This window comes from Panthera uncia, assembly GCF_023721935.1.
Source record: "Panthera uncia isolate 11264 chromosome D3 unlocalized genomic scaffold, Puncia_PCG_1.0 HiC_scaffold_8, whole genome shotgun sequence".
NCBI lineage: Eukaryota > Metazoa > Chordata > Mammalia > Carnivora > Felidae > Panthera > Panthera uncia.
The window spans coordinates 20741430-20769423 of NW_026057586.1; the positions used below are offsets into that span (position 1 = coordinate 20741430).

The 27994-nt window shown below is 37.5% G+C and overlaps 1 protein-coding gene across 2 annotated transcripts in view; it reads right to left on the reverse strand.

Annotated features, from left to right (window-relative positions):
* POLI (DNA polymerase iota) overlaps window positions 1-24126 on the reverse strand; it is a 30614-nt gene extending 6488 nt beyond the window's left edge. The window contains exons 1-8 of one of the 2 annotated variants that reach the window (XM_049619989.1): window positions 23860-24126; window positions 22396-22506; window positions 19804-19968; window positions 14963-15115; window positions 12572-12808; window positions 10150-10328; window positions 8494-8585; window positions 5604-5734 (exon numbers count right to left, since the gene is read on the reverse strand). In XM_049619989.1, the coding sequence (XP_049475946.1) occupies window positions 5604-5734; window positions 8494-8585; window positions 10150-10328; window positions 12572-12808; window positions 14963-15115; window positions 19804-19968; window positions 22396-22506; window positions 23860-24007 (1216 nt within the window). In that variant the 5' untranslated portion in view covers window positions 24008-24126. Of the gene's footprint in view, window positions 1-5603; window positions 5735-8493; window positions 8586-10149; window positions 10329-12571; window positions 12809-14962; window positions 15116-19803; window positions 19969-22395; window positions 22606-23859 lie in introns of both variants that reach the window. The other variant, XM_049619990.1, reaches the window with a different exon arrangement.
* Between the last annotated feature and the right edge of the window lie 3868 nt (window positions 24127-27994).

The window sequence follows — 27994 nt, forward strand, 5'->3', positions numbered from 1 at the left end:
GGGGGGGGGGGGGGGGGAGAGAGAGAGGGAGAGAGAGAGAATCCCAAACAGGTTCCATGCTCAGCGCAGAGCTCCATCCTATGACCCTGGGATCACGACCTATGCTGAAATCAAGTCAGATGTTCAAACAACTGAGCACCCCCAGCACCCTGAAAATGGCTTAATTTTGTAAAGTGCTCTCCAACCCATGCACTTATCTACTGACAGAAGGTAGAAGCCTTTCAGGCTCTAGCATTCAGGCAAAAGCTTTGACCAGTCGTTGGCTAACTACTAAACTATGTAGACACAGGGGTAGCCTAGAAGCCAAAATAAATTTTTTTAATTTAAATTAAAAAAGAAAAAGAAAGCTAAGCAGAGAAATCAGAGGCTACAAATCACAGGGGAGGTAGATTCTGTGGCTTAAGTTCAGACAAGTTAGAAAACAAAAAGGCGGGGGGGGGGGGGGGGGGGGGGGGGGCAGGGAGCCCACAGGAAAAAAAATCCAAATCTAGAGTTGCTAAAACCCATTATCTGAAATGTCCATTTTTCAAACAAAATATTATAATACATAAAGAAACAGGAGTGTGATCTAGTCAGGAGGAAAAAGCAGTCGATAGAAATTGACTTTGAGTTGGATTTAGCAGACCTCAAAGCTGCTACCATGGACATGTTCAAAGAATTAAAGAAATCTATTTTAAGGAATTAAAGTAAAATATGATAGACTACCAAGAAAGGAGAATCTCATAAGGAAACAGAATCAAACACACAAATAAAGCGAATAGCAAATCCAGAGTTAAAATTACAGTAATCAAAACAAATAAAATCACTAGATGGGCAACAGTGGTTTGGATAGCTGAATCAAGAGAACTTGAAGGCAACTCAATAGAAATTATCCAATCTTGGGGTACCTGGCTGCCTCAGTAGAGCATGAGACTCTTGACTTTAGGGTTCTAAGTTTGAGCCCCACATTGGGTATAGAAATTACTTCAAAAAATAAAAATCTTAAAAAAAAAAAAAAAAGAAATCCAATCTGAAAAAGGAGAGAAAAAAGACTGAAGAAAAAATGAACAGAATTGCACATATCTGTAGGACACTATCAAGCATATCAACATATTCACAATGAGAATCGCAGAGGAGATGAGAGGGAAAAAAGGGCAAGAAAGAGTTTTTGAAGAAATAAGAGCCTAAAATTCTGCAAATTTCATTAAAAAATTCATCTACAGAATCAAGAAGCTCAATAAATCCCAAGTAAGAAAAACACAAAGATTCCATACTTTTAGACACATCATGGTCAAACTGCTGAAAAACAAAGAGACAAATGACCCATCACATGAAGGAGAATAACAATACAATTGTTGTTATAGTGCAGTACAACTCAGCTCCAAATTCACCCTTCAGTACCTGCTCTGATAATGCTTAGACTCTTTAAAATTTTCTACATTGAATAGGATACTAAGTTTTGTCATTAGAGAACACCAGAAGACCACTAAAGGAGAAAGGCAGCTTCTCTTCCTGGATGTATTGCCATTTAATTTTTCTTGCTTCCATTCATTACTTGGTTTGTTGGTAGTACATGTGGGCACATCTAACAGTGCTTGCCATATCACACACATGTGGAATGCCCAGTCCCTAAGCAACCTTGAGCCCAAGTCTGAGCTTAGTGACTATGTACCATGGCACTACCAACTCAAACACCATACCTACCAGGAAGTGCCCCAACTCATTCTGCACACTCACCTAACTGCCTTGACTTAGGTGGTTGCTTCCTCCAGCTCTTCCTATGCAGGCACCATCCCTTCCACCTTTGCACTAGCAGAATACAGATTGCTTCAGCACAAGTAGCCACTAGCCTCAGCTTGCCTGCATCCTAAAAGGTTGGTAACAGAAGCCCTCCCAACATGAACACTGCACACTCCAACTCATGCACTGCCTCACCAGTAAGCAAGCTCCCACCATCCCAACTCCTTCTGTGTGCCCACCAGCTATCCACAGATCAGAGGATGGTTTTCTCCTCACCCAGTAACTATGGACCAGCTCTGGGCCAGGGAATTCAAAGGATTTCTCTACCATCCAATGTTCTGCAACCACACCTTCTCCTTGAGGGGTAGGGGGACTCTCCTTTCCAAGTTTGTCCTTCCCTGAGTACTTTTCCTCAGTCCTTGGGTACCTCTTAAAGGACAGTGCAGAGCCTGCTTGGGATTCTCTCCCTCCCTCTCTCTCTGCCCCTCCCCGATGTGTACACTCTCTCTCTCCTTCTTACAATAAATAAACAAACATTAAAAAACAAACAAAAAAAGAGTTCTCTTTATACCTTTAGAGTCACTCCCCATCATGGTTTAATAATTTTGTGAAACTTTCTCTATGCAAATTTTTGTGTGGTTTTTCTCTCTTGATTGGAAGGAGACTGATAACACTATTAATAGAAAACTCTTTTCTCACCATAAATAATGGAAACCAGAAGACAAGAGAATAGTATATTCACAGTATGGAAGGAAAAACTGTCAAGAATTATATATCCGGACAAATTGTCATTCAAAAATGCTGCGTTGGTAGAGTTTTCCATACATTTTAGTTACAGAGAATGGTTTGATAGTGTTGCTCAACTCTTCATTTCAAACATAAATGGTGCATTTTCCAGGACAGACCATATGCTAGGCAATAAAATTAGACTCAATAAATCTGAACAGACTGAAAATACTCAAAATATGTTCTCTGATCAATATGAAATTAAAGTAGAAATCAACAACAGAATGAAATTTGGGAAACCATCAAATACTTGGAAATTAAACAAATTTCTAAACAAGATTGGGGTCAAAGAAGAAATCACAAGGATATTAGAAGTAATTTTGACCTTAATGAAAAGGAAATACAACAAAAATTATGGAATGAAGCTAAAGCACTACTAAAAGGAAATGTATAATTTTAAACTTGAATTATTAGAAAATAAAGCTGTATAAAATAAATAATGTAAGCTTCCATCTTAAGAAACCAGAGGGGAAAAGGCAAATTAAACTTAAAGCAAGAAAAAAGAAGGCAATAACAAAGACAGGGCAAAAATACATGAAATAGAAAGTAGAAAAACAACACAGAAATCAATGATACCAAAAGTTGGATCTTAGAAAAGACAAATAAAACCTGAATAAGGCCTCACTCAGATAAACCTTTGCTAGAATGATAAAGAAAAAAAGAGAATACGTGAATCACCAAAATCAGGAATGAAAGAGGAGACATCACTATAGATCCTACAAAAATTAGAAGGATAATAAAAGAATACTGACAACTTCATGCCAACAAATTAGACAACTTGGATGAAATGGATACATTCCTGTAAGATTAAAAATTACTAAAACTGACTCAAAATAAATACAAAATTTGAATAAACTTAAAACAAATACACAAATCAAATTCCTATTTTAAAATCTTCCCACAAACAAAAGCCCAGGATCATGTATAGCCAAAAGAATTTCAAAAAAGAACAAAGCTGGAGAACTTACACTACTTAATTTCAAAACTTACAACAAACTATCAGGGTAGCACTGGTAGAAGGATAACCATATAAATCAATGGACTAAGCATATAAAGAAAGAAACACTTCTGTTGTCAGTTAGTTTTTAACAAAGGTGCCATGACAATTCAAGAGAGAAAGAGGAGTCTATTTAACAAATTCTGTTGGAACAACTGGATATCCATATACAAAAGAATGAACTAAGATTCTTACACCATACATAAATATTTACTCAAAGTGGATCTAAGTGTAAAGCTTAAAACTATAAATTTTTTTTAAATTTTTTGAAATGTTTATTTGAGAGACAGAGAGAGAGAGAGGGAGGGAGGGAGGGGCAGAGAGAATTCCAAGCAGGCTCCCAGCTGTCAGCACAGAACACAACGTGGAGCTCAAACTCACGAACTGTGAGATCATGACCTGTGCCAAAACCAAGAGTCAGACGTTTAACTGACTGAGCCACCCAGGTGCCCTTTTTTTTTTTTTTTTAAAGTTTATTTATTTATTTTGAGAGAGAGCACAAGCAGGGGAGTGGCAAAGAAAGAGGGAGTGAGAGAGAATCCCAAGCAGGCTCTGAATTTCATGCTGAGCCTGACGCAGGGCTCAGTTTCACAACTGTGAGATCATGACCTGAGCTGAAATCAAGAGTTAGACACTCAACCAACTGAGCCACCCAGGTGCCCCTAAAACTATACATTTCTTTTTTTTTTTTAATGTTTTTAAATGTTTACTTATTTTGAGAGAGAGAGCATGCACGAGCAGGCAGAGAGAAAGGAAGAGAGAAAACCAAGCAGGTTCTGCACTGTCAGCACAGAGCCTGAGGTGGGCTCAATCTCACAAACCATGAGTTCATGACCTGACCCAAAATCAAGAGTCGGATGCTTAATAGACTGAGCCACCTAGGCACCCCAAAACTATACATTTCTAAAAGAAAACACAGGAGGAAATATCTGTGACTTTTGGGTTAGGCAAAGAATTTTTACATAGACCACCAAAAGCATTATCCATAAAAGAAAAAAAAAAAAAAAAACCCAAAACACAATGAAATACTACTACAAGGCAACAAGAATGACTATAGTAAAATACACCAACTTATATTAACACGCAAAAAGCTATAATTTGTATATCATTATATATACATAATCATTATATCATTATACATATATTCTGCTCAAGAAAGTGTACCTAAAATAACGGAATAGATACCCTATAACAAAGAGAAGATATATCTTATCCAACCTAAAAGTATACCAAAGCAACTAGTATAAATGAATGATGAAGTAAACGTCCTAAAAAATTAAGACTTTTGATTTAAATTGAAAAAATTACTTTTTTCTCTTATTTTAGTTTGTAAAACTCTGAATTTTTATAATGATTATGTATGTGAATACTTTTATAATTTAATATAATTTAAAATAATTATTTTTTAATGTTAAAACTATGGCACTATGCCATATACCATTTCTGTATGAAAATTATAAATGCTAGATAAATACCTGGAGATGTTTCCTCTACTTTTTGGAAAAAATATTAGTATTGGAAACATTAAAGAAATTAAACAGAAAGAAAAAAAAAAAGAAACTGACAATACTAAATGTGAAGAGAATATGAAAGCCTAGAACCTTCATGCATTCTTGGTTAGAATACAAATGTTTATACTCACTTCAGAAAACTGTTTGGCAGTTTCTTAAAAGTTCAACTTAACATACAACCTAGCAGTTCCACTCTCTGTAATCTACCCAAGATAAACAAAAACATATATCTGCCCAATGAATTGCATGCAAATGTTCATAGAACCATTTTTCATAATAGCCAAAAAATGGAAACGACCTTAATGCCTATAAAGAAGTTATCTTGAATCATGTAACACATTATCATAGTTTTGTTTTCTCTGTACTTGGGGAACACTGTTAACTGCAGCTTTATTTTTATTATCTATTAAAAAACAACAAACAACAAAGTCGTTCTGTGAAAATTCCTGATATAATGAAGGTATTTAATAGCTAACTAACTCCCTGTGAAGACTCTCCATCTTTAGGCCATATTGCTAATTCAAAGTTTTTGTTTTTGTTCTTTTAAGAGTTCAATCTGCCAATTAAATTATTAGAAAAATATCCCAAACCTGTCCCTAACTTCTGAATTACATGCGATGGAATAGGGCACTGACGACTCTCACGGCTACAGTGATTCTCAGGTGAATACCGACGGATTATTAATCTTATTGTATGTGGCTTCCTTCCATCTTGGCATACTCTAAAAGTAAAGAGAAAGTGGAAACAAGGAATCAGAAAAGTATTACTTAAAGTTTTTCTTTTTTTTGAACCTAAGGGTATCACCGTTACAATTATAAACATAGTTGATAACTAGGCAGGAAGCAATACAAGTGTCTGAATAGTCACCAATATGCACCAAAGCTCTGAAATCTTAAATGTTAAGGCTCTCAGGCCTCACTCAGAATTGAGGGCAATCAGAAAAGAACAGAAATAAGATACAATTACGTAATTATAACAAGCCATTTTATAATTCAAATCCAAACATAACTAAAAGCAATATATTAAAATCAGCAGGAAATTTAAGAAACTAAGAGAATCATTCACTGACAGAGGCAAATACATGAAAAATGACAGATTTTTTACACAGGAAAAAAGGATTACAAAAAGAAAAAAATTTTAATGAGATAATTTTGTCAAAAAGCACTCCCTGAAAAGATCCAAGGAGACAGTAATACCACCATTATATGGCAAATTAGAGTAATAACTTGAAAGACCAATTATATGCCACATTTAAGAAAATAAGTACACGTACATGCATCTTAAAAAGTGTTTCATTCAAATGGTCTTGGTTTTAGTGTTGAAAAGTTTTAATGAGATACAAAATTCACTTAAAAAGCAGAAAATCTAATTACTAGAATAAATGTCATTAAAAAATAATATTTTCCTTTTTATATGTATGGCAATGTATTAAAAATCAGAAACACAAAATACAAATATTGTACATTGTTAAACATACTCAAATTGAATTCTGAACTAGAAAATTTGGATTTTTGTAAAAAATAATTTTTTCTCTTATTTTTCTTTCGCAAGACTTGATTGTTGCCTTACTAAAATAATAAGATATCTTAAATGGTTCCTGTAAACACATTACTAGTTTAAATACCTTCCAGTTAAGTGTCTTCTACTAAGTCATTATTCAAAGAGTCTGACTTGGTTCCTATAACTAATTAAGACATATTAAGAAAAGGTCATATTCTAAGCAAGCTTAAACTAGTGCCCAGAGGATGGGTTAAAAATTACGTGATTTTAGAGGCATCTGGGTGGTTGAGTTGGTTGAGTATCTGACTTTTGCTCAGGTCATGATCCCACGGTTAGTGAGTTCAAGTCCCAAGTCGGGATGTGTGCTGACAGCTCGGCACCTGGAGCGTGCTTTGGATTCTGTGTCTCCCTCACTCTCTGCCTCTTCCCCACTTGCGTGTGCTCGAGCTTGCTCTCTCTCTCTCTCTCTCAAAAATAAACATTAAAAAAAGTTATAAAAAAAATCTATGATTTTACACCTCTTACATAGCTATACCATTAGTTATCATATACTCTTCTAGAAAAAAAACACATTCACACAAACACAATTATTTTTTTGCCCGTCACATAGATGGTATTATATCTCAGTCACTGAAATAAGGGGCCATGGTGTAGAGGGAGTGGCAAGCAGAGATAAGGAGAAACGGTTCACAGTTTCTCAGTAATTCACAGTAATTTTTTTTTTAAGTTTATGTTATTTTGAAAGAGACAGGGAGAAAACATGGGGGGGGGCGGGGCAGGGAGAGAGAGAGAGGATCCCAAGCAGGCTTTGCACTCTACACTGAACCCAATGCAGGGCTCAATCTCACAACGGTAAGATCATAACCAGAGTCAAAATCAAAAGTAAGACATTTAATCGGCTGAGCCACCCATAGGTGGTAATTACAGGTTTAAAGCATCTAGTCTCATTTCTGGGCTGATTCTTCTGGGCTGTAAAATTTCTGTGGCTTCTCTACCTGCAGAACTCTTGCCAATGGCCCGGCATTTCACAGCAGTCCTCCGTTTAGCTGAAGCAAAGTGGATGACCCAGTTTCAGCAGCATACTCACAGGCCCAGCCTGAGTTATATCACCGGAGCTGGGTCATTCAGCCAGCCACAGCCCAGGCGGCAAACCATGCGCTCTGGCTCTGCTCAAGACATGAGAACCACACAGCAGGTGACAGCAAAGCTGTAGGAAATTTTCCCTCATCAGTTTACTGACACTTACAGTCATCTAAAACCTTTCTCTCTAGTCATAGTTACAGTCATTACAGAAGCACAGATACCCAAAAGTGCTAGACCCCTAACACCTTACTTTGAGAAATCAAAGAAATGGGAGGCAAAGAGATCATACTCTTGTATGGAATACTGAGAAATAGATATATGATAGGAAAGGAGCATCAGAAACTCAACATCTTGTTCCATTTATGCTATGCTATTCGTACACTCCTAATCCCCCAGCTGACACTTTCATGTCCTTCCAGACCAGTGCCCCGCACACACCGCCCTCACTCTCCCTGCTCACGCATAGCCCCACTTAGCTATTCCTTTGTCTGACTCCATTTTCTTTCACACAGTCTGAGGCAAAGGAGATAGAAGCGTTCTTCTACTCTCTCCATCACTGTTCGTCTGAATAATTTCCTAACCTCAATCATCACAAATTTGTAGGTGTAGAGATTCTAGATATCCATAAAACCCTCTTAGATAACCATGAGCAGCTTAAGATCCAAAGGATAATCACAATGTTACTAAAATTAAAACTAATGTAAACGGATTAAATTTAGTTGAGAGTGTATGTCCCTATATTTGCAACAGTTTATAATGTAGAGAAATTCAATGATAAATGATCACTCTTTATACTGTTCGGTCTCTAGTTACTCTATAAATTCTAAGAACATCAAGTATACTTTCTATATACTTTACACAGAATATATAGGATGATATGGCAAAATGGAAAATCACCTGTTCAAAAGACTGGCAAGTAGTTCTTCAATCTTATTTTTAGCTTCAGCTTCCGATGAACATTTTTTAAATGAATCCTCTTCACTAAAGGACTACCAAAGAAGCACAAATAGGGATTATTATAAACCCAAATAAGCAAGTCCAGTTATGAGCGTGGATGCCAAATATTCAGTACATTCTTTACTAATTTACCTCTGGTGCTCAGTTTGAGCCATTTAGTTTGCTTCTGTATGAGCTCTTTTTATCTGCAAGCTACTGTACTCCACTAGAAAGCTCACTGGAAGTCAAGAAAATTATAAAGCTCTACTACCTGGGGCGCCTGGGAGGCTCACTTGGTTAAGCGTCCGACTCTTGATTTCGACGCATGTCATGATCTCACGGTTCATGAATTTGAGCCGATTCGGGCTCTGCACTGACAGCACAGAGCCTGCTCGGGATTCTCCATCTCCCCTCCCCTGCTCATGCGTGTGTACGTGTGTGTGCGCACGCATGCATGCTCTCTCTCCCTCTCTCTCATGATAAACAACCACAAAAAGCTCTAGTACCAACTCCAACCTTTATTCTATGATTATGATTACAGTAAAGCCCTTAATCTCCTACCACTTGAATTTGAGTTTAACCTTGGACATGTTACTTAACCTTTCTAAAGTACATCATCCTTACCAATTTTTTTGTAATGTTTATTTTTGAGAGATAATTGTAATTATTTAGTAATAATTTACTGAGTAATTATTTTTCAGAGAGAGACAGTGCAAGCGGGGAAAGGGCAGAGAGGGAAGGAGACACAAATCCAAAGCAGGCTCCAGGCTCTGAGCTGCCAGCACAGAGTCCGACTCAGGGCTTGAACTCACTAACCGTGAGATCACGACCTGGGCCGAAGTTGAACACCTAACTGACTGAGCTACCCAGGCGCCCCCAGTATCCTCATCTTAAAAAAAGAATGAGATGGGGCGCCTGGGTGGCTCAGTCGGTTAAGCGGCCGACTTCAGCTCAGGTCATGATCTCGCGGTCCGTGAGTTCGAGCCCCGCGTCGGGCTCTGGGCTGACAGCTCAGAGCCTGGAGCCTGTTTCAGATTCTGTGTCTCCCTCTCTCTGACCCTCCCCTGTTCATGCTCTGTCTCTCTCTGTCTCAAAAATAAATAAACGTTAAAAAAAAATTAAAAAAAAAAAAAAAAAAGAATGAGAGAGAGGGAAAAGGTATGAACAAATAATAGTACTACCTACCTCAAAGCTTTGTTGTAAAGATTAAATGGGCTAAGGTATGTAAAGCACTTAGTAAAGTGCCTGTCACATAGGAAAAAAAAAATCAATCAATGTTAACTGGGTGATTATACCTGTCTCTATATTTCTTAAATCATTAGACTACTCAGAAAACAAGATTTCTTAAAAATTGAAATATTTTAGCTAATGTATACAATAAAGTCTGTTAAAAATTAAGTGGCATTTAATCAAGGTAGCTAACTTGAGGCTGAAATACTAATTCTTAGATTCAATTTAAAAATATTTACTAATCTAATAAATTAGACTTCTCATAGGAAAGTGATCATGTACTCAACCTAGTAAGCAAATTAGAATAGTAAGAACATAGTACTAAAACCAGAAATCTTTATCTCAAATAATGTGCCAACAATTACAATAAATATCATTATCACATACCTGAGGTGGTCCTGAGGGTGTCACAGGAGAGTTATCCTCTCCAAAACTGAGCTTCTGAATACGCTGTGCAACTGAAATTCCTAATTCCTTTTCTAGTATTTTGGATGAAAAGGTTTGGAGATCATGCACACTTCTGATACCCAGAGCTTCAAGACGTTTGGTAGTTTTATAGCCAATACCTAGGCAAAAAAGAAATACACAGTGTTATAGTAGCTTTTCTCCTTAAAATAAAGCTAATTCAAGTATATATAATACACATCTTTCAATACCATCAAACACATCTTTCAATACCATAATGAATATTGTTCTAGGATTAAATTTTATTGAAAACTAGGCTGTCCTTCTTCTATTCAGGGTCTCTTAAATGAACCACTTCCAAAACCTAACAACCCTAGTACAACATAATGAATATGGAGATAACCAAGAAATGCTGTCTTGATAAAATGAAGTATTTACCACCTGTTATATAACATTTTGGAAGTATTCAAGAGTCATGGTTATTATTTATGCAAAGAAAGACTGTCACTAAATAAAATTAATTAGCATGTGCTTACTAGCTAATCTGACTCCTGCATATATCACACATTTATCCACAAGTCGTATCTGCCAATATTTACTTGCCCAAATACAAGAGCCATAAAGCAAATAAACAAAAAAATCTACTCATTGGCAAAACTCCTAGCAAAAGTTGTTGCACTAACAGTCATAGTTTATCACCTTACCTGAGATGCTCAGGTTATTTAGTGCCCCTTTATTTCTCTTTTTTAAAATATTTATTTATTTATTGGGGGGGGGGGGGGGGGGAAGGACAGCATGCCAGAGAGAGTGTAAGTGGGGGAAGGGCAGAGACAGAAGGAGAGAGGGAGAGAGCTGTCAGCTGGAAGTCCGAAGTAGGGTCTATCCCACAAACTGCGAGATCATGACCTGAGCTGAAATTCAGACGCTTAACCGACTTAGCCATCCAAGTACCCCTCTCTCAATTAAAAAAAAGAAAAAATTAATTCTACAGTCTTCTGATTTCCCTGCACAGTAAAAGAAGTAAATCAAAGCCAACTGGTATGGAGGGGAAATTATTAAAGTGGAGTAACAGGAGGGCACCTGGGTGGCTCAGTCGGTTAAGCGTCCGACTTCAGCTCAGGTCACGATCTCACAGTCCGTGAGTTCGAGCCCCGCGTTGGGCTCTGGGCTGATGGCTCGGAGCCTGGAGCCTGCTTCCGATTTTGTGTCTCCCTCTCTCTCTGCCCCTCCCCCGTTCATGCTCTGTCTCTCTCTGTCTCAAAAATAAATAAAAACGTTAAAAAAAAAATTTTTAAGTGGAGTAACAGATATGTTCACAGCTGAAATAAAAGAGGGCTGGCAATTTGGCAATAAGGAAGAGAAAGCCTGTAAAAAAAGAAACAAATCCAAGAACTCAAAAAATAAAGCCAACTAATAACGTTATTTATGACTGTATCAGTATAGTCCTTAATTTATTACAACCTGACATAGTTAACTGTTGCAGACTCAGAAAACTGCAAGCTATATGAATGAACAAAAACATTTGTAATCATACATACATGGATTAAAAATAGGAAGTTATGACATCTGAAGGTTCAGTTGTCCTAAAAATTCATTTCCGCAGAATTCTATTATAACATCTTATTCCCCAGCAATGCCATAGAAATGAAGTTTAACACATCCCTTATTAATGGTCTATAAAAACATAAGTATTTGATCTTCAAAGACAGAAATTTGCCCCATGCCCTGAATACGTCACTAACCGCCTCAAGAAAATTAGTTTCTTCATCTTTAAAATAAGAACTTGGTAGGGGCGCCTGGGTGGCTCAGTTGATCGTCCGACTTCGGCTCAGGTCATGATCTCACGGTTAGTGGGTTCGAGCCCTGCGTCGGGCTCTGTGCTGACGGCTTGGAGCCTGGAGCCTGCCTCGGATTCTGTGTCTCCCTCTCTCTCTGCCCCTCCCCTGCTCATGCTCTGTCTGTTGCTGTGTCTCAACAATAAATAAATGTTAAAAAAAAAAAAAAAGTTTTTTAAAACAAGAACTTGGCCTAAATGCTTTGCAAGGTCCCTTGTAGCCCTAATATTTTCTATATAATCCCAAAGCAGAGTTAGTAAAAGACCAATGCCCCTCTCCAAATGCAGTGTACAGTATAAGAATATGAAGCAGGGACTGGAAATAAAGGACCACGTTTCCAGGTTGTAACTTTCATGATCATATTCAAACTATACTAAAATAAAAGTAGGTGAAACTAGAAAAGCACTTTCCTAGATTTCCTAATCCAGATTCCCTCCAAAGAACATTAGGGTTTTGGGTTTCCTCCAAGAGCCAAGGATACAGGCTCTAAGAATTAATTACATGTATCTACAATTTTGAAAATTAAAGAAATGCAATTAATGTATACTTTTCAAATATGTATGTCTTACCAGGCATTTCCTTTACATGGTTCAAGCTCTGAATGAGAACTTGAGAACTTTCAGGTAGTAAGACTGTTTGTTGATTTGGTTTAAAAACACCAGAAACTAATTTTGCCAATAATTTATTAGAAGCCACTCCAGCACAGCCAGTGAGACCCAGTTGATTATACATGGCTTCCCGCATCTCTGCTGCAATCTGGGATCCAACAAGGAGTCTGACGTGCAAGATGTCATGCAGGTTTACATCTATAAAAACAGCCAATGTCATTACAAGTCACTACAAAAAAATCTTAATTTTCTTCTTTAGAAATGAGTTTTAAAAAGGCACAGGGCTTAACCTACATCCAATCTCCTCCCCCACAACACCACCATACTGCTGGCCATTTAACTCATCTGTTTTGTTCTTCATAGGAATTCTGTAAAGTAAATAACTACCGGAAGTGAATTCCAAGTGACTGCGATAGTGAATGCATCTTGGAAGTGCTTAACGATTAACAAATGTTTTTTTAATTGTTTATTTTTGAGACACAGAGAGAGAAAGTGCAGAAAGGGCAGAGAGAGAGGGAGACAGAGGAAATGAATGGGCTCTGTGCTGACAGCGGAGAGCCTGATGCAGGGCTTGAACTCATGAGATCATGACCTGAACCAAGTCAGACGCTTAACCGACTGAGCCACCCAGGCACCCCATCAGTAGGAATTTTCTATGAGAGATCAAGTTTCTTAATCTGTTAATCATTAAGGGGTGCCTGGGTGGCTCGGTCAGTTAAGCGATCGACTTCAGCTCAGGTCATGATCTCACGGTCTGTGAGTTCGAGCCCCGTGTCGGGCTCTGTGCTGACAGCTCAGAGCCTGGAGCCTGCTTCCGATTTTGTGTCTCCCTCTCTCTCTCTGCCCCTCCCCTGCTCACACTCTCTCTCTCAAAAATGAATAAACATTAAAAAAAAATTCCTACTGATATTAGTAAAACTTTTACTCATTTTTAACTGTAAGCAAGCATAAAAGTAAAAGTATTACATTAATAAGAGAGCTAAGATTACAGCTTTAAAGACCTAAATCAAAACATTACACACAGTAACTAGATGTGCTACTGAAAACAATTCTGAATCTGTACATAGTTTGAGAGATCTTTTATGAAAAGTGTAGGGAAATTATACAGAAACAAATTTTCTTGGGGGTGAAAATGGTATTAGAATTATATGAGACAGTCCTTATTCTCAGCAGTATTTACAGATGAAGTGTCACGACACCTGCAATTTACTTTTAAATGGCTCATCAATCAACCATCAATCAATAAAGGGGGAGCAAGATAAAGTAAAGGTAGCAAAACAGCACTGAGTGTACCTATAAGGAATGGTATAATACGTGTTCTCACAGTACTATTCTGTCAACTTTTCTGTAGGTTAGAAAAAATTTTTTAACAAAATCTTGAAAGGAAGGATTCATGAAGAATTACATTTTCTTTTTAGGATATAAAGCCTAGCTCTCTGTAATATGTACTAACAAATACTGAATTTACTTTAAAAATTATTCTATTCAGTCCTTATAAGTGACAACAGAGCACAGGTACAAAAGACACATGAAAAGCTTCGTGTTCTCTTCTAGAAGAGAACTATAGCTCTACCTCCTTTTCTTTACTATCAGAGAGGCAGGGAACTAGACTAAGAGGACACACATGCTGAGATAAAGGGGCAAGAAGGTCAGGGCAAATCTACAAATGCAGAGAAGTGTGTCTTCCATGTGGCATGATACAGAAGTCACCAGCAGAGTTACAATATTCATTGGGGCTTATTGAAGCTTATTTTCAAATGTAAATATCTCTGGAAACACCATCAGTCATTCACACTTTAATATGTGAAGGAGACGGACCATTCTGCTTTCTTGCTAACAGCTGGCAAAGATTATCGAACTGACTGAATATGAGCTTGCAAAAGATGGCAGGTAGGCCTGGACAAGCTTCCATGGGGGTTAAATCAGGAAGTCAAAGAGCAACATGAGTGTCTTGATGCCTGGGGGAATAGAAGGAACAAGCAAAAAGACAAATTTAGTTTACCTCAAAATTTGCTTAAAGACAGTTTTAGGAGAATAAAAAATATACTATCAAGGCAGTTCTTATAACTGAAAAAGGTATGGCTCTTAAAAACAGTAACACACAAACTGTGTCAGAGAAATGAAAAGTGCACGGACCACTGAGCTACAAGATCACCAAAATCTCATTTTCTGCCTTCTTAACATGGAACACCTAATTTTAATCATTTTAGACAGACCACTGAAATTTGGCTATACCTCCAACAAAAGACATAAAATTTTCAGAAAGATAAAGTCCATTCATTAAGCTCAGTGAATTCAGTGAACACTAAGAAATGTAGGCACTTTTAGTCACTAAAGAAAGAATTGACTTACATTGGTCATTATATACATGACCGCACACAGTCAGTGCTGAAAGTTGATCACTTTGAAGCTGCTGTCGTCTCTTCTCAACCATCTCTGTTAGATCCACAAAGTTTTCATCAAATCCCAGTCTCTCAACAACTGGACTAAATTCTTCCAACAACTCTAAATTGAAATAATAGTGGTGCACAGATGTTAACTAAGGCCATAACTAAAATAGATGTAACTATTTTATGCTTAAAAATACATCAGATATGTTAAAGATTTCACCCTTCCACAATATCTTTTAAAAAGTCCTCAGTTAACTGGGAGTTTTTTCTGTACTACATTTTGAGTAAAGGCAATATTTTCCAACAAAGTAAGTCCAAAATGACATTCCCTGGGCAGATGCTCACAGCACTAGATTTAGCTCAATCTCCTATACCTAAAATTTCTATACCTGTAGTACATTAAATATTAATGCTTATCGTTCATTATGATCTTGAAACAGTGGGTCAAAAGAATAAATTACAGTCAGCCTAGAAAAGCAGAAACAAGTAATAATATATTCCACTATATTTTCCACAAGAGTTTTAAAAAGACAAAATTTAAAACTTCCAATTATTACTGAATCAAAAAGAAAAGTCACTTAATTTTCAAAATATACTACAATGTAATATTTTGACCAGTCATCCCCCAGCTTTTTCCTCAAGGGTAGATATGGACCATGACTTACATGTATTTGAATGTCCACCACCTAGCAAATACCCTGTCCTTAAGTCAAATGCTTGCTAAACTGAAGTGAACCAAGATGTGAAATAAATTCAAAAGGACAATTAATTCTTTTCAGGATTAAAACTAATAGCTCTGTAATCACTGAGAAGAATTTTCACTTCTCTCTGAATCTCTACTGATACCAGTAGGACGGCAGAATACAAATTACCAGCCTCTTCTTATTTAAAAATGCATAAGCAGGACACCCGGGTGGCTCAATCAGTTAAGCATCTAAATTCAGCTCAGGTCATGATCTCACAGTTCATGAGTTTGAGCCCCTCGGTGGGCTCTGTGCTGACAGCTTAGAGCCTGGAGCCTGCTTCAGATTCTGTGTCTCCCTCTCTCTCTGCCACTCCCCTGCTCGCTCTCTCGCTCTCAAAAATAAATACACATTAAAAAAAAAATTAAATGCATAGGTTCTCAAAGTCCTATAATATGAAAGCTCAGAAATAAAAGTACTATGTCATTCCAGACAGATCGCTTTTTTACATAAATACTAAAAATACCTCTATTTTATTGATGCCGACTTGATAATATCATGAGAAAACAATTAATAAAGATAATGTGACCCAGTGACCATCAAAAATCACTTCCACTCTACCTAGGGAAAACTATTTATCTGTCCTGAGACTGACAATGTTTTTGATCACATAAAAGGATTCTTTTGCATTTCATACATCAATTTCTGCAATTTTTTCGAAAGTATATATACTACATAAGAAAACTAAAGGACAAGGTTTTAAATACTAAGCAGAAAAGCAAATTAAACACAGGATCATGCACAAAGCTGATGAATCACTGAATTGATTGATTATATGGGTTCTATTATTAGGTCACAGGGATAAATCACTTATCCCATTTCTGAAGTTAATAGTTTTTTGCTGGCAACTTCATAAATAAGATGCATTTACTAAACATGTAAGGCCAAAGACAGGAGTTTGTAATTAGAGAAAAAACTATCTAGACAAAAACATATTTTATATATATGTTTTAAAATATACATATTTTAGAAAAATATGAAACAATAAGATACGTTATAAATAGGTCAGGGATAAATTCAGCATAGGACTATTAAGCTATGTTCCTACTTCAACTCAAAAAATACTATGAGAAAAATTAACAAAATTACTTTTTATTAATGCACAAATCATGCTTAGAATTTTTTTTTTAAGTTTATTTATCTTGAGACAGAGAGCGCACACACAAGGAAGGGACAGAGAGAAGGAGAGACAGAATCCCAAGTAGGCTCCATGCTGACAGCACAGAGCTGAGGTGCGGATGGATCTCATGAATCATGAGATCGTGACCTGAGCTGAAATCAAGAGTTGGACGCGCAACCAACTGAGCCACCCAGGTGCCCCCAGAATATCTGTTATTATGTTATGCATTTTTTTAAAAGATCTTACTTGTAAGTAATCTCTACACCCAACATGGGGTTTTAACTCACAAATCTGAGATCAAGGATCGCCTGCTCCACTGACTGAGCCAGCCAGGTGCCCCAATGTTAGTGCATGTCTAATTCTCTCAAGATACTTGATAAATTAAGAATCAGTATAAAAAGTCAGACTTACCAACTAAATTTCCAGTATGACATTTTAATTATGAAAAAGATGAAAAATACAGTGGCATAAAAGTAATAAGGGAAAGACCGATAAGTCTGACACCATAAATAAATTTTAAAAGGTAAAATGCAAATTGGAAATATATTTATAATACATGGGTATCAAAGAGCTAATTTCTTTAACTTCCAAAAAATGATATAGGCCAATTAGAAGAAAAAGAGCAATCCAAATGAAAATCAGGCCCTATAGGTTATTCACAGAAAATATATGTATAAATGACCAAAATATGAAAAGACGTTCAAACTTAGTCACAGAAAAATTCAAATCAAAACAATGACTATTTTTTTCACCTATCAGGCAAAATCTTTACAGTTTGAGAATATGTAACATCCATGTATACTAGCAATGTGCTAGGAAAACCTCAAGTGCAACATTCAGCAGTGTTCCAAATTTTAAGTGCAACTTACCTTTGATCTAGAAATTTACCTCTAAGAACTTACGCTATGGGTATCTCCATAAAAGTATGACAGAATTTCTATATGAAAATGTCTCCTGAAGCATATATTAGGAAGAGCAGAAAGTTAGTTAACAGCCTAATAATCTATCACTATCAGGAAACCATGTACTTTATCTTCCAAAATAAGAAATTTTTTGAATGAAAGGAGGTGCTATTAATAACAGGACAATAAGAATAAAGTGGGACATACTGTCTTCATATCCCTAAAGGACAGGTTAAGTAAGTACGGAACAAAATACAATGAAGTACTGCACAGGTATTGAAAAGAATGAGGAAGAGTTACATGAAGAGGCACAACTGAAGGCATAACCTCTTCTGTGTACACTAAAAATTATCTTAATATTCATATACACACAATTTTGCGTAGATGTACAAGTGACATTTTCTGAGTACAGTCTTGTCTTTTCTGCTTAGCTATCCTTTCTTCCCCCTTTCTCCCATTTCACCACTGCCACTTCCTCTCCAGAAGTTAACTAAGTTAAAAACCTAGTATATATTCTCTTGTTTCCCTCGTTTCCTATTTATATATAGACACACATACCTTTTACTCAACAAGGAATATCTCTCGGAATCAAATAGTATACCACCAATGCATTCTTTTTAATGACTATATAATATTCCATCATAGAGAAGTCTTAGTTTCTATTGCCATTCTCATCCTGATGAGCATTTGTTTTTGTTCCATATTTTTACCAATTACAAAGCATGCTACCATATTTTGTACATATGTTCTCATGATTTTATTTCTATTGGATAAATTGCCAGAAGTAATATCACAGGGTTAAAAAACATAGTATCTTTAATTTGAAAAAACATTTCTGTATTTCTTCTTTAAAAGCTGTACTACTTTATGTTTCTACTTTTTCTCACATTCTTTATTTTTTGCAAGTATGATGGACATAAAATAATCTTACTAATTCAAATTTCCTGAGCCACTAATGAATTTGAGTATTCTTTTTTCACATAATTGTGGACATTGGGTTTGTTCTTTTTGTCAATTGCCTATTCGTATCTTTCGTCCATTTTTCTGAAGTATCTTTTCCTTGTATATTTGTAAGGGCTTTTGGATATTATACTTAACACATTCATCTGAAAACTGCTACAATTAAGAACAAGCAAAAACAACAGCAGAAAAGATAAACAGCTGGTTCTTATACACTTTTAAATTCCATATATTTGCGATATGCCAGTACAAATATATTTCACAGTTCCTACAATTTACTAAAACTCTAAGATTCAAACCCAAACCTTAGTATGGAGGAATTTGCCTATATTGTAGTATTTAGTGTATATATATATATATATATATATATTCCAAGAAAAAATTAATAAGATACCCATTATTTTTGCTAATAGTTCTTAACAAATCAGTGTTTAATTATGTTAATCAAACATTCAGAAGCCTCTCCCAACTATTAGCACATTAGAGTACAGCATATGCATAATTCATTTAAACTTGGTTTTAAATTTAAAATGAAAAATATTTGAGGGGCACCTGGGTGGCTCAGTCGATTAAATATCTGACTCTTAATCTTGGCTCAGGTTATGATCTCACTGATCGTGAGTTCAAGCCTCGCATCAGGCTCTGCACTGACGGTACAGAGCCTGCTTGGGATTCCGTCTCTCTCTACCCCTCCCTTGCTTGTGCACTTGCTCGCGTGCTCTCTCTCTCTCTCTCTCAAAATAAATAATTTAATTAAAACTTAAAAAAAATTTTACTTTCTTTGGTATATCTTTCCATTTTCTCATTTCCAAATTTTGCTTTACATTTTTTCTTGCATTTTTATAAACACCAATCACGACAGACTCCAAATTTCTTACAACTATACATTTTCTGTCAAGATTACTCATAACATAAAGTCATCCTCTTCTATATTTTTTAAAGCAGGCAAGAGCCAAAATAAAAGTTATTAGCAAAAAAGAAAGTGATTTATGGCATTTTATGTATTAACAGATTCATATAGTGAACGGGCATCCCATATACAAATTAATGCTGAAAGTGTACTGCCCATAATCTGTACCTGTAACCTTATATGACATCTCTCTGTAACGTGTCAAGTCTTCTCCATTAACTAATACCAGCTGTGGACATTTTTCTTTTGCATCTCTGACAGTCATAAGTTTCTTAATTCCAAGTTTCCTAGCTTCATAGTTGCAGGTAACCACCAAATATTTCTGTTGAACCCCTATAAAAAGTAAATATTTTATGAGAAAACTGAACAGGATTAAAGAAAATCTTAATATATTATTTACTAATTCCATAATTTTAAATTGTAAAGCAATCTATTCTGATTAAAATGAAAAAGTGCTATTCAGTTAAAAAGTATAGCCTTGGGCGCCTGGGTGGCTCAGTCAGTTAAGTGTCCGACTTCAGCTCAGGTCATGATCTCATGATCCGTGAGTTCGAGCCCCGCGTCAGCTCTGTGCTGACACCTCAGAGCCTGGTGCCCGTTTCAGATTCTGTGTCTCCCTCTCTCTCTGCGCCTCCCCTGTTCATGCTCTCTGTCTCAAAAATAAATAAACGTCAAAAAAAAATTTTTTTTTAAGTATAGCCTCCATTCACCAAGGTTCTATAAATAAAATTAACAAAAAATATCATAAATCAGTATATTCTCAGGGCACCTGGGTGGCTCAGTCAGTTAAGCATCTGAGTCTTGATTTCAGCTCAGGTTATAATCTCAAGAATCGTGACATCAAGCCCCGCATTGGACTCTGTGCTAAAAGCACAGAGCCTGCTTGGGATTCTCTCTCCCTCTCTCTCTGCACCTACCCTGCTCTCTTCTCTCTCTCTCGAAATAAATAAACATTTAAAAACTAAAAGTAAATCAGTATATTGTCTGGAGTCTTCAGCAAAAAGATAGAAACAAAATCCTCCTAGGGATTTTTTTTCAGACAATATGAAACCAGATTAATTTATACTGAATTAACTCTTTATATAGGTCTAGGCTATGTTTCACCAAAAAATAAAGCAGATGAAAATAACTGAGTACAATTAATCACTGGTTTCTGCTAGAAAAACTTTCCGATGACTATAAAGCAATGCTCTATTATAAGTGCCAACCTACAACAAGCATGAAGGATCTCCTCCCAATAAATGTTGCAATTACTAAACTGTTCCCCAGAGTAATTTGCAGAAAAGATAAGGCACTGAGGCATCATTAATGGGACCCCTCCTTATCAAAAATGACTAAATTATGACCATCTACAGACTACACAAATTCTCGTTTACTAGTGGTGGCTTAAGATTGCTGAAATTACTTTTCTCTTTACACAAGTTGACCATTTGTTTACCACTGTAAAAGTAGTGTTCATTAAAACACAAACATGTAGAAGAAAAAAAAGATTATGTCCACTCCACCAACGTAAGACATTTGTTTCTAAAACTTTGATATTATAAACAAGGCAAAGAAACATTATTTCATATAAAGATTTGTGACATATCCAATTATATACTCCACAATAGAAGCTCTGGGTCAAAAGTAGTGATTTAAGATTCATCAGTGAGCTATATAAAAATCAGACTGGTAAGTTCCTTAACTTAAAAAGTAGTCTCCTAATACAGAATTAAATTATATGGACTCACTACTACTATATGTTACCAGCCCAAGTTAAATAGTCACATATTTGTTGAGTATAACTGAAAGACTACTTTCCATTTCTCCCAGAAACTTTCAGCATCACATTTCTCACTTCCAGATAATCATTCATCCCTGTGTCTTAATTATACTATATTTTATTAAGCATTACCTACACAGCATCTTATGTTACACTGCTACTAATTAGAAATGACTTTAGCAGAAAATTTTATAGCCCCCAATCCTAATTCTTTGACACCCTAAGAATGAATGATGAATCCCTCAGGATTAAAAATCCTAGACTGATATTGGTACACCAAAAACTAGTCATCCCTTTGTTCTTCTTTAGTAAATCAAGTAGGCTAGGTTGAATTGGGATTTATCAAACACAACCTAGGCACAAGAGGTTAGCAGCTGGTGAACCAGAATTGTTCTTTACGCTTATACTAAAAGATAAATTCTTACTACATGCATAAAAGAAATTTTAGGAAATTTAAATGACTTTTCCAATTTAAGACATACATGTAATAGAAATGCTAAAACAAGCCAACATACACAAGTAAACCCTCCACATAAAATCCCTCTTTGCCTTTTATTTAAAAAGATACCTGCATTTTTAGGAAAAATTTACACTCTATATGCCTCAAGTATTTAGGGTTCTGTTCAAAATCCAACTATTTTGTCATGTTACACAGTTCAAGAGTCAAAATCAAAAGGTGGTTGGATAGGTGAAAATGTCATTAGAATGTAATAAGACATTTTTTAATTTTAACCATTGAGAAAAAGACTAATAGCTTATGGTCTTTCTGTTTATGTGTTCAGTTGGCTACATACACTACTTGTGTAAAATTCATCATTTTCATCATTTATTAAATGAGGCTTATAAATTTTACACCTACTAGAGAAGCCAAGTTTACTGCCTATGAAGTACCTTAAGAACTGCTTCCAAAATCTTTAATATGGTTAATAAATCAGAATATAATCAACATAGTTAATACTCTTATACAAAATGAAAATATTATCAATGTCCAGAATTACCTAAAGGTTTACCCTTCAGTTCCGGATTTGATATCATTTCTACTTGTGCATAAAAGCAATCCAGATCCACATGCACTATGACTCTGGATGAAGAACCTCCTTCTGGCACCACTTGACCATGAACCAATGCACAATATGCAAAGAAATAGAAAAATATATTCAGGCTGCTTATCATCTCTGAGCAATTGGCAGTCCCTTAAGACATGGTAACTGAGAAGGAAGAATGAAGAATGATTTTAAGTTTCTTCCTAGATTTATGTGTCAAAGCATCTAAAAATTACCGACACGAGAGAAACTCCATCTATAGGAGGGTCTTCAGTCCTGTGTACTTAGTATTTCTTTGTGCACTGTATTTTTCTCAGGCTAGAAATAACTTTTGAGGGGGAAAAATCGATAATGGAAGATGAAAGAGGTAATCCTATCACCTGGAAATTTATAATAAAGTTTAGATTAAACCGCAAGGGATTTAATTAATGCTGATTTCAACCAACTTAAAAATTATCCTAAGTGGCATGTTCTTAAAAAAAAAAAAAAAGAATCGTTAAATACAAAAGGGCAGAATCCAGACCTATGGGTTCCAGTAGACTTTATCTGGCACCCATATGAGGGCAGGATTATCTAGTTCAATGCTGAATCCCCAGTATCTAGGACAGGGCCTGGCATATAACAGACTACCAATAAATACTCGCTAAATTAAAAGAATGAGTAAATATTTCTTGAATTTGAAGAAGTAGCTCAGGTCATGGAGTGCGGAGGGGGATGAGAGAGGAGATTCCGGCTATTAACCAATTAAAAACGAGGCAGGCTAAGTGCAATGTGGTATTCTGATCTGGATACTGGAACAGAAAACTAAGTGGAAAAAACTGGCAAACCCTGTATAGCGTTTGTACTTAACAGTATTATGCCAGTGTTCACTTCTCAGTTTTGACACATGTACATGAGATAGCAACATAAGTGACATAAGATATTAACAGTAGGGAAAGCCGCTTCTGCAACTTCTGTGAGTCTAAAATTAATTCCAAAAATTAAAAGTCAAACGGGGGCGCAGAAGGGGGCAAGGAAGAGCCTTGGCCTCAGGCCCTGGGGTTGGGCAGTACAAGGTAGAGCCCTTATATTTCCAGAGGCCGAAAGTGGGTCCTCGAAGAGATGGCCACTGCAGATGTGCCTCGTTTTCGGTGCCGAGCCAAGCTACAGCCCCAACCTCCGCCAAGTGGGCGACAAGGTTCTCTACTTCTGCAACCTTACTCAGCCCCGGCGCCTCTTCGGCTATTTGAGGGATCACAAATGCACCCTGGAATAACAAACTGATTCGCCGACCCCGTCCTTAGCTGCAAACAGCAGGTAACGAAGGGCAGCTCTACCAAGCCGTGAAAACGAAAGGAACAGAGCGAGGCAGGGACTGTCGCGCCCCAACGGCCGCCGCCGCCTCCCCTGGCCTCCGCCCGCCCCGCCCTTCTCATTTACACCAAGGGACGCCGCCGGGCTCCTCAGGCACCGGCGCATCGCGCGAGCAGCCTGCCTCCCCCGCCTCCGCCGGGTCCATGGCCTTAGCCGCGTCCTCTTCCTCGTCGCGGCCGGCTTCCTCCTCCGGCTCCACCCCCAGCTTCTCCATCCTGCCGCGGCCAACGACAACGCAGTTTCCGGCCGCTTCCGCCCCGTCTCCAGGGAAACCAGGGGCCGACCGCCCCCAGTCGCTTCGGCCTTGGCGCCTGCGCGGCCCGGGCCGACCAGCCAGTTGCCCGGAGGAACGCGCGGCCTGGGAATCGTTTGGTCCCACGTGCTGAGGTTGCTTCTCGCCCGGTTGAGGCCGGAAGTGAGGGATTACCGTCACAAACAGCTCTTTTTTTTTTTTTTTTCTTGAGGTCTTCGGAGTTAGCCCCACGCCACAAATTTTAACTTTTTTTATCTTAACTGGGGCCAGCCTGTTCTCTCGATAACTGTCACAAGCAAAACTGGTAACACTTAAGACACTGAACGATTCGTGGTGATGGGGGGTAAGAGAAAGGGTGGGAATTATGCTAAGACCAAGGGGGCCGTGTGAACTGACATGATTAGCAAGTATGTTAAATATTGTTGCATTTTGTTCGTTGTTTGATTCAAAGACACTGACAAATTGGATCCCTGAATTCTTAATCATCTAAAGGGTATAGGATCGTGATATATGAAGTTTTGGAATCAGATAAAATTTCCAAACCAGAGCCTCCAAACTTGCTAATTTTCTGACTTTGGGCAGGTTGCATAACTCCTCTGAGCTTCGGTTTCTCCACTGTTGGGGGGGGGACCGTTGCCTTGAGTGTCTAGAGATTAAATAAGTGAATGAAAACATATAGTTTAGTATTCCAATGTATGTAAAACACCTGACACACAGAGGGTGCTCAATAAATGATAGTCGTCTTTGCTTTCTTTTAAGACGCTTGTGTGCCTCTGCGTGTGTGTGTGTGTGTGTGTTTTCCATAAGAGGAAATTTGGAAATTTTTATGTGTGTACGTACATATTTATACATATATTTACAAACACATTTTGCCTTTTTCTTAAAGAGAATTTCGCTCTTACAAGTGAACCTTGACACTTGTCAAGGATGTGTGAACTTGCAAACCTTTTAAAGGACATGCTGATGCATCCTTAAAGAAAGAATAACGGGCAGAACTGGGGTTCAGTGGTTTGAAGACCAAGTCTTCCTCTTTGGGTATTTTACCCTTAGACATCTGGACCAGTTCTCTAAAACTCTCCAGTGTAGGATCTAAAATATTTAGAGCTATGCTGCTTTCTTTGTGAATACCGTTTTATAACTGTAGATAAAGAGCTTTTCAATTAAGTGCCTCTTCGGCCCTTAAGTGCCTCTTGGGCTATCATCAGGGGTCCAATTACTTACAGACAACAAAGGTTTTTTTTTTTTTTAATTCCCCCATATTGAGAATGATACAAACCCCTGAAATGCCATGGCAGATTAAAATAACTCCTTTTTAACAGCTCTAGGCTCAGTAACACTCAACAGCTTAAGCAAAAGTGAGCCAGTATTGAAAAACAACACACACAATCAAGCCCTATCTGGTTAGTTACATTTATTTCCCTGTAATTGTCAAACTGAAGAGGGGCTTTTAATTTAGTAGAATAGATAAATGGAACCTCAAAAACCCTCAGGGAGCACGCAGGGCTGGTGCTTTTTTTTTTTAACTTTTTAAAATTTATTTACTTTTTAATTTTTAAAAAAAATTTTTTTAATGTTTATTCATTTTTGAGACAGAGAGAGACAGAGCATGAATGGGGGAAGGTCAGAGAGAGAGGGAGACACAGAATCTGAAACAGGCTCCAGGCTCTGAGCTGTCAGCACAGAGCCCGACGCGGGGCTCCAACTCACGGACCGTGAGATCATGACCTGAGCCGAAGTCGGCCGCTTAACCAACTGAGCCACCCAGGCGCCCCAACTTTTTAACTTTTTTAATGTTTATTCATTTTTGAGAGAGACAGAGCATTAGTCGGGGAGGGGCCGAGAGAGAGGGAGACACAGAATCCAGCTCTGAGCTGTCAGCACAGAGCCCTACGCAGGGCTCCAACTCACAGACCTTGAGATCATTGCCTGAGTCGAAGTTGGTTTAACCAACTGAGCCACCCAGGTGCCCCAGGGCTGGCTTTTTGAGTGTACAACTTCTACAGTAATACAGAGATAGCCCCATGCTTAGAAGGGCCCTGTGCTTGGTTTAGTGTTCTGCTGTTGTCATCTTGAAATTCTTAATAATAATTGAGCAAGGGAGCATTCATTTTTATTGTGCATTGTACCTCACAAATTATTTAGCTGGTGCTAGGAACAAAGAAGAGAAGTGGCATAGAAATGACATTAATAAAACATCTCTATGTCAGGCATAGGACTAAGAGCTTCAAACAGATGATCTCATTCAACATGCCCTAGAGGGTAGGCATCGTCATTCTCATTTTACCAAAAATGAAACAGGCCAGCAGAGACTAAGGTGCTTACTCAAGATTATGAATCTAGTAATGGTAAATCCACCTGTCAGAGTTTTCCATAGAGAAGGATTTGTTAATAATGTTTCTTCCATGGAGGAAGTCACTCCCTCTGTCTTCCCTGGTGTTTCAAACATCAGATAACTTGAAGTAGGGAGAATAAACATCCCTCAAATGTATTAAGAGGCATAAAAATACAATTTATATGAGCTAATATGTGTTGCTTTGTTGAGGAATGAATTGGGAAGTGCTTCTTTTATTCTATAAATCCCTTCCTCTATTTTAATTAGCTGGTTCTAATTGAGGATTATTTCAGGAAATAAACATATTGAGCCTAGATCACAATTGCATATTTAAGTGCAAAGTGAGAGAATTTCAAGGCAGAATAAACATATTTAATTAAATAAAACTGTGGTTGAAATAATATTCATGGGGAGCCTGGGGTTATAGAGTGTGACTAGCAGATTTAAAAAAAAACACAACTGGGGACATTTTCAAGCTTCAGAAGTCAAGACACCATGAACTTATGTACATTAAAAGTGACAAGCATGAACGCCCATGTCAGTGAAGGGTGGGAAAGTTACCACTGCCTGTTTCTCTCCTCCTAGCCAAATTGGCTACATACGGCTCAAAGGCAAAACTCTAGACAATGTTCAAGGGCTTTGACACAAAGAGTGTGAAGGTGTTTGTGAGTGTCTGTATTTTTTTTTTTAATTTTTTTTTTTAACATTTATTTATTTTGAGACAGAGAGAGACAGAGCATGAAGGGGGGAGGGGCAGAGAGAGAAGGAGACACAGAACCGGAAGCAGGCTCCAGGATCTGAGCCATCAGCCCAGAGCCTGACGCGGGGCTCGAACTCACAGACCGCGAGATCGTGACCTGGCTGAAGTCGGACGCTTAACCGACTGAGCCACCCAGGCGCCCCATGAGTGTCTGTATTTTATGTTGGTAGGGAGTTAGGTATGTAGAAATTGACTGTAGGGTCAAAAGAACAATTTGAATTGGCAAAGGCACAGAGAATTTGGTTTTGTAAGGTTTTTAGCCTAGTGCAGTGTTTCTCAATTGGGATTGATTTTGTCTGCTAGGGATATTTGGCAATATCTTGAAGATATTGTGGTGGTCATGTTTGCGGAATTGGAGTTCTGCACTACTGACATCTGTCTAGTGTGTAGAGGCCAAGGATATTGTTGAACATCCTACAATGTACAGGGCACCCCTTCACAATAAAGAACTAGCCAGCCCAAGGTGTCAGTTGGGCCGAGGTTGGGCGCTCTGGCCCACTAGTAGTGTTTACACTATCCTGTTCCCAGCTCTCTCCTCAGCTTCAGGTTTCCAGTCATAATGAAGAATTGATCTTCAGATATGTGCTTTTAATTATAAATGGACGTTTCTAGAAAAAGGGGGATATAAGAGAGGGAGACAAGTATTATTTAGTTGCTTTTCACTGTGGGAATTTACGTTCTGAGGCTAAAAACAAATGCATTTGCTAGAAAAGGGATTTAAGAAAAATATCTACATTTTTATGGAGCTTGTGAGTTGCCCCTAGGGTGAAAGGCTGATGAGTCAGAAATAATTTATAAGGCTTAGAAGCTAAAACCAGAAAACACATAAAGGCTTCAGATGGTTGAAAGCAAACTA